This window comes from Pogona vitticeps, chromosome 3 (genome assembly GCF_051106095.1).
Source record: "Pogona vitticeps strain Pit_001003342236 chromosome 3, PviZW2.1, whole genome shotgun sequence".
Classification (NCBI taxonomy): Eukaryota; Metazoa; Chordata; class Lepidosauria; order Squamata; family Agamidae; genus Pogona; species Pogona vitticeps.
In genome coordinates this window covers 239,428,097-239,441,406 of record NC_135785.1, presented here as the reverse complement: position 1 = coordinate 239,441,406, position 13,310 = coordinate 239,428,097, and the positions used below count along the sequence as shown (strand labels likewise).

General features: G+C 39.1%; 1 protein-coding gene across 1 annotated transcript in view; it reads right to left on the bottom strand.

The window, feature by feature from the left end:
* Window positions 1-10,923: 10,923 nt before the first annotated feature.
* Window positions 10,924-13,310, bottom strand: part of UBL3 (ubiquitin like 3) — a 36,525-nt gene continuing 34,138 nt past the window's right edge. Inside the window, exons 4-5 of the mRNA XM_020788567.3 lie at window positions 12,948-13,025; window positions 10,924-12,637 (exon numbers count right to left, since the gene is read on the bottom strand). Coding sequence (XP_020644226.1) covers window positions 12,585-12,637; window positions 12,948-13,025 — 131 coding nt within the window. The 3' untranslated portion in view covers window positions 10,924-12,584. The remainder of the gene's footprint in view (window positions 12,638-12,947; window positions 13,026-13,310) is intronic.

Sequence of the window (13,310 nt, the reverse complement as noted above, 5' to 3'; positions counted from 1 at the left end):
ATCCAAATATGAGAGTGGGGGTGTGGAATTTCTGCTTCATATATTCAGTCAAAAAATTAGGAAGCTACCATGAGTTTGTGATGTGTACAGCCCTGCTTGCTTCTTCTCTGACACAATAACCCCAATAGAGCAAATGTGTGTGTGTGTGTGTGCTTTCCCAACTTACACACACCTTGCAGACACTATAATAAAGCTCACCTGGGAGAAATGGCCTAAACGTCCTGTTCCTGCTCTACTGCTAACTGGGAGCTTTCTTTCTGAATAGGAAGCTAGGCAGAACCAGGCCTAGCTAAGCCTCAAAGCCTTCTAGTTTAGGCCATTTCTCTCAAGTGAGCCTCATTTAGATATCTCCAATGTGTGTATAAGGCAGGTAGAATTCCCAGAGTGGGGAATTATGCGATTTATAGTACAAGAAATAAAAAAACCCCCACCTCTAATAGCAAACAGATGGCAAGATGAGAACTTTTTCTTCCAGGTTCCCTAGCATGACCATGCTGGGTGGTGTGCTCTGAGAGTCGGAATCTCCCCCCCAAAAAAAACAGCTGAAATCTTATTGATGTGTGCATAATTTTCACACAATTTGTTGCAGATAATTGCACCTAATTGATCTGGTACCACACACATCTCAGCTGCATGAGTGGATGCATGATGAGGCAAATAATTGTAACATACATAATTGCCCTGTCAGTTACTTACAACTAACCACAGCAAGTTACACAAATGGCAGCAAGACTTTGGCCATTCTGTCTGAATCTGGTCATCACTCAATTCTGCATGTAACTGCAGTTTGCTAACATATCAAACACAGGCAAAGTCGTTTTGTGTTTTCCAGCTAAGTCTTAAAATGTGTAACTAATTTTCTCCCTTCCTCATAGCCGCAGAACCTGGGACCATTCAATGAATTTGCAAAGAAAGTGGTACCAGTCTGCTTATATCTGTAAACCATTTTTGTAGAGTTGAAGTATGCAATTACTTGTAGAGTCTGAATGTGTTAAGTAGGAATTTAAACTGGCACCTGTTTGGAAGAGGGGAGTGGCAATAGAAAAAGCCCACAGTCCAAGAAGATGAAAGGGTAAGCATGTCCTGAAAATTATATCTTGCTTGTGAGACTATTAACTGAGCTTCCACAGGAGGTTAAAAAAAGGGCAAGCAATATAATTTCTAAGTAATAGTAATGTTCAATATTGAACACTCCCAGGATGTAAGGAGCAATCATTTAAATATAAAGCATGAATACCTCCCAGGTATTCACAGCAGGAAATCCCACTGACATTCAGAATTACCCTAACATTACCCAGGAGGAAAATGAACACAAATATTATTTCCTTTTGCTAAGGTTGAGGAGGAGGAGGTAGACACAAGTTAGATTACTAGACAGGGCCTATCCAGAGAAGGGAACTTGGAGTGGCCCATTTCAGGCTTAAATGGTCCTTGCCTTCAGTGTGATCTATGTTACGGTATTTATCACTTGAGTGATCCTTCCATGCACATTGGAGATATTTATTCTCCCATGAGAAGGGTCCAAACAGGCTGCTGTTTTACGCACAATCAAGGTTTACATACGAGTAGCAAGGCAACTGCAACAGCAGCCGAAGACAGCAGTGGCACAAGGTGAGAACACGGGGATGAAGGTTGAGAAGACAAAAGGGAGGTACCCACCTCCACCTCCCCTTTCTCCTCAGGCAGGGCTCCTCTGGGGCCAGGCTGCTTTGTGGGGTGGAGTCCATGGAGTCAACATAGCCCCCTTCTCCATCTTTTCTCACAACCATCATTAAGGTTCAATCTATATTAAATTACATTAAGAAGCCTTACGCACAATGAAAGGAAGCCCTATGCACAATGAAAGGAATTGACCAAACAATTTGAATGGGGGGTAAATTAATAATACATTAATAATAACATATTAATAATAATATTCATAAAAATAGTACAAAGAAAAGCAGGCCACAAAGAACACAATGTCCAGTGTCTATATGCAAACGCCAGGAGTACTGGAAATAAACAAGAACAAATGGAAATCTTAGCTCAGGAGGGCAAATATATCTTGATAGGAATAACTGAATCTTGGTGAGATAACACCTATGACTTGAATATAGCAATTGTACAAAAAGAAAGACTAGAAAGGGAGTTTCAGAATATGTCAAAATTATACATTCCTGCACAGAAATACTGCAGGAAGAGATTGGCTGTCCCATTGAGAGCATCTGGATCAATGTAATTGGGGCAAAAAACAAAAGGAACATGGTAATTGGAGTCTACTACTGACCATCCAATCAAGAGGGCAATGCGGATGAAACTGGTGAAAAACAAATTGCAAGCATTTCAAAGAGACACAGTGTAGTAGTGATGGGAAATTTCGATTATCTTGATATCTGTTGGGAGGCAAATTCTCCCAAGTATGGCTCTTCCAAGAAATTCCTGGCTTGTGTGGTTGATGATTTTCTCCTACAAAAAGTAGAGAACGAAACTAGAGGGCAATCTATCCTTGACTTGATTCTAACCAATAGAGATGACCTGGTGGACGAAGTGTCAGTAAGGAGAACTCTGGGCGAGAGTGACCATGTTCTACTAGAATTCTTGATTAAAAAGGAAACCAAAGCAGAGTGTAGCCACACATATATGCTGGATTTTGTATTAAAGCGAATTCTAATGAACTGAGAACAAGAATAAGTAAGGTCCCATGGCAGGAGTGCCTAACAAGAAAAGGAGTTCAAGAAGGGTCGGAGCTTCTGAAAAAGGAAATTCTAAAGGTACAACTACAAACAATTCCAAGAAGAAGAAAAAGGTGGGAGACAGCCAAAAAATTTTTTTAAAAAAGCCACTGTGGCTTCACAAAGGCTCAGACAGGACTTGAAAACAAAAAAGAACACACATAGGAAGTGAAAGGAAGGGCAAGGCGCAAAGGAAAAAATACAGATAGGTAGCAATGAATTACAGGGATGGCATTAGCAGGGCAAAAGCTGAGAATGAGTTGAGGCTAGCTAGAGACACTAGAAGTAACAAAAACATTCTTCATGTATATGTGCAGCAAAAGACAAACAAAAGAAACAGTAGCTCAACTACTCAATGGAGATGGAAAATAATAACAGAAGACAAAGAAAAGGCAGACGTGCTCAATTCCTATTTTAGCTTACTCTTTCCCCAAAGGACAGACTATGACCAGACAAATGCGAAGTGCAGGTAGAGGGGACAAAATTGCAGTTGGAGATTGATAAACAAATAGTCAAGTAATACCTTACCATCTTGAACGAGTTCAAATCTCCAGGGCCGAATGAACTGCATCTGAGAGTACTGAAGGAACTGACTGAAGAACTTTCATAACCACTGTCCTGGGAAATGGGTGAGGTGCCAGACAACTGGAGGAGAACTAATGTTGTCCCTATCTACAAAGAGGGTGAAAAGGAGAAAGCTGGGAACTACAGGCCAGTCAGCCTGACATCAATCCCTGGGAAAATTCTGGAACAAATTATAAAGCGATCACTATGCAGAAACCTAGAAAACAAGGCAATAACAACTAGAAGCCAACATGAATTTGTCGAGAACAAATCCTGCCAGACTAATCCGATTTCATTTTTTGATTGTGTAATCTCCCTGATAGACAGAGGGAATGCTGTAGACATAGTATATCTGGACTTCAGCAAAGCTTTTGACAAATTGCCCTGATTATCAAGTTAACTAGGTGTGGGCTGGATAGAACAACAGTCAGGTGGATACACAGTTGGCTACAGAACTGTACTCAGAGAGTGGTGATTAATGGCTCCTTCTCTAACTGGGAGGAGATAACAAGTGGGGTACTCCAAGGCTCAGTCCTGGGCCCAGTGCTGTTCAATATTTTTATTAATTGCCTGGATTAGGAGGCTCAGGGAATGATAATCAAATTTGCAGATGACACAGAAATAGGTGGAATAGCTAATACCCTGGAAGGCAGAAACAAAATTCAAAACGATCTGGATAGGCTTGAGTACAGGGCTGAAAACCACAGAATGGAATTCAATATGGGATAAGTGCAAAGCACTTGCACCTAGGAAAAAGAAACCAAACACACAGTTAGAAGATGACAGATACCTGGCTCAGCAATGCTATGAACAAGAAGAATCTTGAAATTCTCATCGATAACAAGCTGAATATGAGCGAACAGTGTGATGTAATGTGGCCATAAAAGAGACAAATGCTATTGTAGGCTGCATTAACAGAAGTAGTCTCTGACAGAGTTGCAGTATTACTAGGAGGCGCTAGGTGGCGCTAACCAGTAGAATTCCCCAGAGAGATGAAGATACCAAGCAATAAGACAGGGTTGATAGCAGAAAAGTTGCAGTAACTCAGTTTGTTTGTAGAATATATACATACACATACAGCTTTGTCTTTGTTTCCAGTCCCGTAGTCATACACAGCAGTTCTAACAGAGTTCAGGCATAAATCAGAGTCAAAGTCCTTGTAAATCAATTCAGCAGTTATATACCATATATTCAGTCCAGCAGTCAGAGTCCTTCTCCAGTATTCGCCACGACGACACAGCACCTTCCACGACCACGACACCACAGAGTGTGTGTGCTAGGTCTGTTTGCTTTATCCCAGGGTCAGCCAGTCCTGGGATTTCTTCCTCAGCTGATGCAAGTCTTTGTATTATCCCAGCTGCATAAATTCTTGCTTTACTTTACTTTCTTAACATTGATTCTTACAATTACTTATAGTCGTTGACTGCTCTATACAAAACTGGATTTAACAATTTCTCAGGGTTTATCTCAAACCTGTAAGTCTCCAAATCCGGTGAGGTACTTGTTCCCCTCTATTCAGTGCTGGTTAGGCCTCATCTTGAGTACTGTGTCTACTTCTGGGCATAGCATTTCAAGAAGGATGTCAACAAATTAGAGCAAGTTCAGAAGAGGGCAACAAGGATGACCAGGGGACTGGAAATGCAACAATGAGCTTAAGTTACAGGAAGCCAGATTTCGGTTAAATATCAGGAAAAACTTCCTAACTGTTAAAGCGGTATGGCACTGAAATCAAATATCTTGAAAGGTGGTGAGTGCTCCAATACTGGAGGCATTCAAGAGAAATTTAGACAACCACCTGTATTGCACAGGGGGCTGGACTCAATGCCCCTTCCAATTTCATAATTCTATGATTCTAAGTTGCCAAGAAGTGAATCTACAAACTTCTGGACACAAAGCCTGTGCTGTTATCACTGAGCCAAGGTCCTTCTGCCCTGATGTAGATAAATTAATCCCTGCTGAATAAAAAGATCATCCATCATCTTATACATGCATGGTTTGCCCACTCATAGTCATATTTAAAATGTGACTTTTTTATTAGATTGAGTTCTATTTAGCTAAAGTAACAAGGATATATATGTTGTTGTTAAAAGCATGCTGGGATGCTGAAGCTATAAACTCATACACCAACTTGTATAAGTTCTTTTTAAAAAAAATTATTTAAGGGAATCTACTGAATGTATATATATATTTAAATGAGGATGTTCAAAGGACCTTAAAGGAGATGTGCCTAAAAGTGGTAGAGGTGATAATGTTAGAGACTTTTTTTAAAAAAAGCATGCTGCATATATACCACCCCGTAGTGCTTAAAGCACTCTCTGGGCAGTTTGCAAGTTAATTGTGCAGGCTACACAATGCACCTCCCCAAGGTGCTGGGTACTCATTTTACTGATTTCAGAAGGATGGAAGGCTGAGCGAACCTTGAGCCAGCTACCTGGGATTGAACCACAGGCTGTGAGAATTGTTTTGGCTACAGTACAGCAGTTTAGTAAGGGACGTAGTGGTGCTGCGGGCTAAACCGCAGAAGCCTGTGCTGCAGGGTCAGAAGACCAGCAGTTGTAAGATCGAATCCATGCAACGGAGTGAGTGCCTGTCGCTTGTCCCAGTTCCCGCCAACCTAGCGGTTCGAAAGCATGCAAATGCAAGTAGATAAATAGGGACCACTTCAGTGGGAAGGTAACAGCGTTCTGTGTCTAAGTCGCACTGACCATGTGACCACGGAAGATTGTCTTTGGACAAAAAACGCTGGCTCTATGGCTTGGAAACGGGGATGAGCACCGCCCCCTAGAGTCGAACACGACTGGACAAAAATTGTCAAGGGGAACCTAAAAAAAACAACAACAGCAGTTTAACCACTGTACCATGAGGCTCTACTTCAAGTGGTAATTCTGAAGTGCCTAGCCTTGCTACTCTTTCTCAGCAATCATGTACAGCTAGAATATCCATTCATCTTTAACACATTTAATATGTTAATAGATTTTTTTTAAAAAACATAGTTCTTAGCTTTGTTCATACAAGAACTAAAAAGGATGAAAGCTTGTTAAAGCAACTAGCAAAAGGAGAATTCCTATACAAAAATAGAAAGGCAAAAGCCTGACACATCCATGAAAAAAAGATTGAGTAAGAGAAACATTAACAAAATTGAGATACTGTCACATATTTGCTATAGTCATGCCTTTAGTATTTTTCAGATTCATTCATCTAAATTATTGTTCTTTCTCTCCTCCCCCTTTCCCATTCTCTTTTGTCTTCTTAATGGAAGGGATATATTATTATACTATAAAGGTCAGACAACAAATACAGTAAGTACACAATGTGTATCTGAGTCTTCCCCCCCCCCCATTCACGAGTAAGTGTGTGCAGCCCTGATCTAACTTAGGGCCAATATGTGTGGGAGAGATTTATATTCCAACATCATTTATTTTCCAATATTTCTTCTTTTCAAAGGGACTACAAACAGGATAAAATATCTTCATTGGTGCCAAACCTAAACATTTGGCACGTGTGTCTGTGTGTGTCTCTAAGAAATAATTTTTAAACATAACATTTCCAATTTCTCTCAGTTATATATTGCAAAGGAATATGTTAACTTGCATTAATAAGCAGAAAAACATACAATTCTTTATAGCACCACCATTTATTGCCATGAATACTTTTAGATTTAAAAAAAATTATCCTGTGAAGCAGGCCTTCATTGCTGTGTTTTAATCTGAACCTGGATTCTAGCAATTTGGGCACAATACCTTAGTATTAGCACTGCCATTACAACTTGCCACAAGAGGGAGCAGTGCAGACTTTGCAGCAGCAAAAGATGTTACCAAAGGTCAGAGGGTGATGATGCTGTTAGAATTCAAGAGGGAATCATGAGATACCAACATCTAAGAATGTTTTGCCAGGTCCTATAAAGCTGCTGGTTTGATGCAAGCTTCTTAGCAATCAGGGTGGTCTTGGCTTACCCACCTCCAGTTACATGTAGACACCAGACATGAAAAATAGCTCAGCTTTTTAAAAGAATGAAATACCATACTAAAAATGGTAAAAACAAACACAGACACACACACACATATACACCAAAAACACATTCAGGAGAAAGCTTGAAGGAACAAAAAGCTAGGAGCTAGTATCTGAATAAACATGCATATTACCCTGTGAGGATCCTACGCACAAGGAACGTCCGCCTCCCCAAGACTGGTAAATTCCTTCACTAAAATCTGTCCTTGGGGCAAGAGGAACGGAATTTGAGTTTTGACAGGGCTACCAGGCAAATAGGTGAGGCCAGACCGGTTGCAGTTTTCATGAAACAGGCCAAACCACTTTCATGTATTTGGAACACATCAGTGTGGTTGTCTGTGACAAAATATAAAGCAGCTTTGGTTTCTCAAGTCTGTAACTGGTCCCCAAATACAAAGGAAGCAGTCTTCTCGAGATGTCTTGGACACTTTCCTGCATCTCCGTTGCAGCCAGGAGGCAGACATTGGCATTCTGCACCTCTAAATGTACTGAAGTACTGGAGCCCTTCAGATGCTTTGGACTCTCACTTCTATAAACCACACTCTCTGAGGCGGATAGAAATTATTGCTCAGAAAAATTGGATTGAAATGAGAGGGACTTTCACATGCTGACACAATTGAACCGCTACCATGTTTAAATCGCTGCTAAAGCATGTAGTTTACCGGAGAAGGCTGGGTCATTTGGGCTCCCTTTTATGTATATCCTTCCTCTTAAACCTCTTCTATGCCAAGCCCCATGGAAACAAATGTTAAACCAACCAGTCACGGGAGGTTAGAAATGTGCAATCCATGATGGTCAGATCCCTGTCTCCCAGGAAACGAAACTAGAATTTTCCACTTTTTGCATAACTAGCTTGACAAAACAGAATGTACCTACTTTCAGTTTCCAGAAGAACAAGTCCTGCTGATTTTGGATCATTCATCCTCTGATTTGCATTTTGGACACAGAGAAGTCCACAAAGTCTTTTGTTTACCTAAATTTCCATTGCTCCATTTCCTTCCATTACTTTCAAAACATCTTCATCTGATTGCAGTGCAAGAACTTGCTTTCCCTTCAGAGTTGCTCACATTGGGTTGCATGCAGGGTAATTTGTGCTTCACCCCATTCTCCCTTGGCAGATAACAGTGGGTTCTCTACTGCTATAATGCAGAAACAGTTGGGTAACCTTATTTGATTAAACCACCGTTTTTCTAGAGAATGGCCTCAACAGGCATTTGCTACTGACCTGGCCTCTGAGCACCACTGATTCTATGCTGTGCATCAGCAGGAGTCCTAAGGGAGGGTAATCAGTGGTCATAGTGATGAAATTTTGAAAAGCATAATGTAGAAAAGAAAAGTTATGGGGCTGGATATATAGGACTTTTGCTTCCTTGACAGTGTAAACTGACCATTCTTGAAGGAGTATGTATGTCAATGCTTATTCCATTACAACACAACCTGAAACCTCTGCTCAATGAAACCTCAGTGTGCAGCATTAGTAAGAATACTAGAGCTGTGTTCTTCTGGGAACTGGATGTGTACACAATGTGTGTAGACAGTAACCAGATTAGATAGCTTTAGAAAGGGATACAGAGCATTGGGATATCAAGTGCAGCTGGTCATTGTGGTTACATACAACCTTTAGGATTCAGAAACATTATGTCTTCAAAAACCAATTGCTGTGGAATTACAGCTAGAATTGACTACATGTCTTGCTTTGGACCTCTCATAGGCTATCCATCATGGAAGAAAGGGTGGAGAACTAGGCAGGGCTTTAATCTGATTTCTTAAACCTTAATTTAAAATCTTGGAGCTGGGAGACTTGTATGGCTAGTTCAACAGTAGCTTCATTGGATACATCTGACTTTGTCACTATCTGTAAGACTGTTTATTCCCTTACCTGTTAAAGGGAGATTTACACAATAGAAGCGTTCTAAATGTAAGACACTTTGCAAAATCCAAAGCATCATGGAAATAATTTCTAAATTCTCCACTGAATTGCTTCAGAATAAGCAAGCACAATCTACATGCCTATCTTCTATTGCTTTACGTTGGCTTCCATTTCTGCTTTGCTGGAATCACGTTTCCCAACAGCCAGCCAAGCACTACAGATGGAGAGCTGGTACCTATCCAATTTACACTCTGTATTGTGCTTCAAGCTATCCAAATTACTTACTGGATTATCTATCCTGCCGAACAAATGGCTGCCCACCTCCCTTCTGGTTCCACCATGTCTGAGAATCCACTAATACTTCCTATTGTTCTTATTTTGGGGAGGGGACAATGTGAACTACTTTTCTACCAAGCATCTCCCAAGTCAAGTGTCTCCTTTCAGTTAACAGTTTTCACAGCCCGTATAACATTGGTTCTGAAATAATTGCACTGGTTGCCAGTACATTTCAGTTTTGAGTTCAGAATGATGATGATAACCTATAAACTAAAGCTACAGTATAAACAGTTTGGGACCTGAAAATTTGAGGGAACATATTTCCCTATAAATATCCGCCAGACACCAAAATCTGTGTTGCAGGAAAGAGGGACTTGCTTCCTCTGTGTCCCACTATGGAGAATAAATAGTAGGCATCCTTCAGTCTCAGACTATGGTAACGTATTCTGTATGGAGGACTTGGAACAGCATCTAGCTGGCTGAGAAGGCCAATTAGAGAATGACAATCCCTTCCACACTGAAGACAAACACAATATGTCCCCTGTCCAGCTCCCTGATTATGCTGCTTTCGGGACTGCCTCTTCGCTTCGGCCTGCTGGACAAGGGTCTCTTCAAATTCCACTATGCGAAAACACAGGGAATGCTTTTTTGGCTGTATCACTTTGTTTATGGAATGCTCTTCCCTTAAAGGCTTGACTGGCCCAACACTGATTTCATTTCGGGGCCAAATTAAACGATGGTTATTAAACAAGACCTTTGGTAATTAAGGTAATAGGCTGTGAAGCTTATTTTTTATTTTTGAGTTTTTAATGCAAGTATAGTTTTAAACAGGCTGGATAAGTCAGTGAGTAAGGCATCTGGACACAGAACCAACGGTTGGGACTTCAGTTCCACACTATGCATCCCAGAAGAGCTAGCCTGCGTGGCCTTGGGCAAGCTGCATAGTCCACTTCTGAGTGCTCTCTACCTAGAAAACACTGAAAAGGGTCACCATAAATCAAAATTGACTTCATGGCACACACTTATTAATATAGTTGTAAAAGGTTGTAAAATCAAATTGCATTTATATTGCTTTTACTGCTGTACTCCACCTGGACATAGCAAGATATAGGGTGAAATATAAATGTTCTCAGCCATGGAAATTCACTGGGGGTGGCAACAGCAAAATTGCTTCTTAAATATCTTGAAATCCCTATTAGGATTGCTGTAGGTTTGATATGACTTGATGGCACATGACCATATGAATTATTTGAGGCCTGGGGCTGCTACATAGTAGTATTCTGTATTTTGCATTCAGAAGGTTGAAGGTTCTGCATTTTGGTAAATGTGCTGTTCAAAGTAAGTAAATTTAAGTATCTCATTGTGTTTGGCTCAAGTCCTGAGATCCTAACCTGAATATTTAATTTGAAAAGAAACACGGGAGGAGGTCATACCAATCTTTTTATGACTGAAAATATTGATGCCAGATGTCACAGCCCTCAAATCACAACCAAGTGCACTACAATATTCTTCTTTTATTTAGTTTACAGAAGAATCTATCAGTACAGGTTGCAGAAAGAAAATGTTTAGTGCTATTTACAATTTGTTTTAAAACTCTGCTCTATACAAATTTAATTTTGATCATTATGAACAGTATCTTTGTAGGTCTACTGCATATAAAGCATTTTGTCAAAGCAATAACATTGAATAAAATAATCTGATTACATTTAAATGAAGTTGATCATTCAAAAAACACAGAACATTTGTAAGGGCCATGGACTCAAAAAGTATAGAACACAATGTCAACCTGCATTTTTTAAAGCCTAGAGCTATTTATATGGAATATTGTTTTATTATTCTACACGCCAATCTATTTAAGTTCTATAGTCATGTTTTTATAAGACTTTAATTAAATATATTCTACAGATTTGTAATTTCAACTAGGAAGAATTTCTCCCTAGTGGAAAAAATATAAAATCTTTTATATTCTTTACAGGTTTAGATGAAACTAATTCATGCTTTAGTGCTGTGCAATTTTTTTTAGCATATCAATTTTTAAATTATATAAAGTAAAAGAATGGCATCCTTTGTAACTGTATGCTTTCAAAAACCAGCTTTTGATTTCCGATATAATTGCAAGCACTAATACCAAATGCAGCTAACATAAACAAACAAAAACTCAGCATATGGCAGAGATTTTTCTATTTTTTTCTAAAAAAATTTCCTTTAATTATTTCCTTTGAAGTTACTAATGAGTAAGCATGACACTGGACACTAAGGTACAGATGAATAAGAATGATTGAAAAACATCAACTGTTGATATTCAAAGACATAAAATTGATTAGTAAATGAGGTCTTCTAATATTTATGCACATTAATAAAAGCCTATGAACTACAGGAAATTACCCCTCCCATATTAAGGCTAGGAAATGCACTCTCTGCACTTATTTGTGCTGTCTAAACAAGCACTCAACTAATGTACAAGAGAAGAGTGCATATCAATGAAAAAAATTAGTTGCAACAGCCCTCTACAGAGTGCTTTAAAATTACAGGCACATCGTTCGTTGCAGTGAAAATATAAATGTCAATAATCAGACAATTTTATAGTTAGTATTGTGCCAGTTGGCCACCAAGGCTGACTTAGGTAGAATTTACTAATTAGTAATTATTTTTCCCCTTTTCAGTTGGCCATTACTGAATTTAAGAAAGAAAGAAAAAAGACTGCTGATAGCATTTTCCAGTGCTGATTCATATTCTCTGTATTTGAAATATTTAAGAGCTTTTGCTGATGAGGTCTATATCTTGTCAAACCATTTTTAGTGCAAAGTGCATCTAGAAATCTTGATTGGTTAAAGTTCAGGTTAAGAATGATTTTATGGCAGCAAAATTATTTCCGTTAAGAGGACAGTTAACCTTAGAGAGACACTTTAACCTTTCTAGGAGAGAAAATGCATTGGAGAAGTAATGCATTAACAACCTTGTTCGAAAACCCAAATAGTAGAAATTAAAATCATTGTTTTAAAAAAAGTGACTATTTTCATGTAATATTTCAGTTCAATGGATTCACAAGTAGACTGTTCCTAAGGGGATTTGAAGTGATGTTGGTCTCCTCTAGTCCAGCGGCATGAAAGACGAAAAACTATTCTACATCACAAGTAGCAGATACAGCAGAGCTTTTACAGGATCACACAGCAATTGCTCTCTCCAGTTTTTTCACGATTTCTTTGACCTGCAAAACAGGTGGAAAAACATTCAAGATGATTCGTATGAAGATTTTCTATGTGATCTAAAATGAGAAAATCAATTCTGAAGAAGAGTACATGTTTTGATCCAACATTTTTAAAATGGCAAGTCAGACTTCCAAAAGGAAATTTAAATCCAGTAGTTCTATTTAAAAAAAAATAATGACACGCCTGGAAATCTCAATTTCTCACTATGATTTATATAGATAAGTCACAACACATTTATTTCTTCATAAATGCAGGGAGCCAACCAATGGGCACCCTGAATATCCATCAATTTACTGCTGTTTAACCTACCTTGAGAGTTTGGTTCTGGCAATGTTTCTCTAGCCACCAAATGCATCACTGTGGTCTTGCCAAAAGGGAGTTTTAATGCTGTAGGGAAAGAAAAGGGTGGTTTGTTAATACTTATATTCATTCATACAGTATTCAAAGTGATCATTTAATTGGATATTGGTCTTTTCAGAGTATGCCACTACAACATTCAAGCCACACATCTCCCAAAAGTGGTACTTGCTTTTTCCATTAGGTCCAGTTGAAGCTCTCAAAAAACTTACAAATATTGGCCAATTGACTCAATTAGGATTTGGTGAGTTAACTCCTCCATAGATGATCTGCTGTTCAAGGAAAAGGGGAACATTGCAAGCATTGTTCAAATGG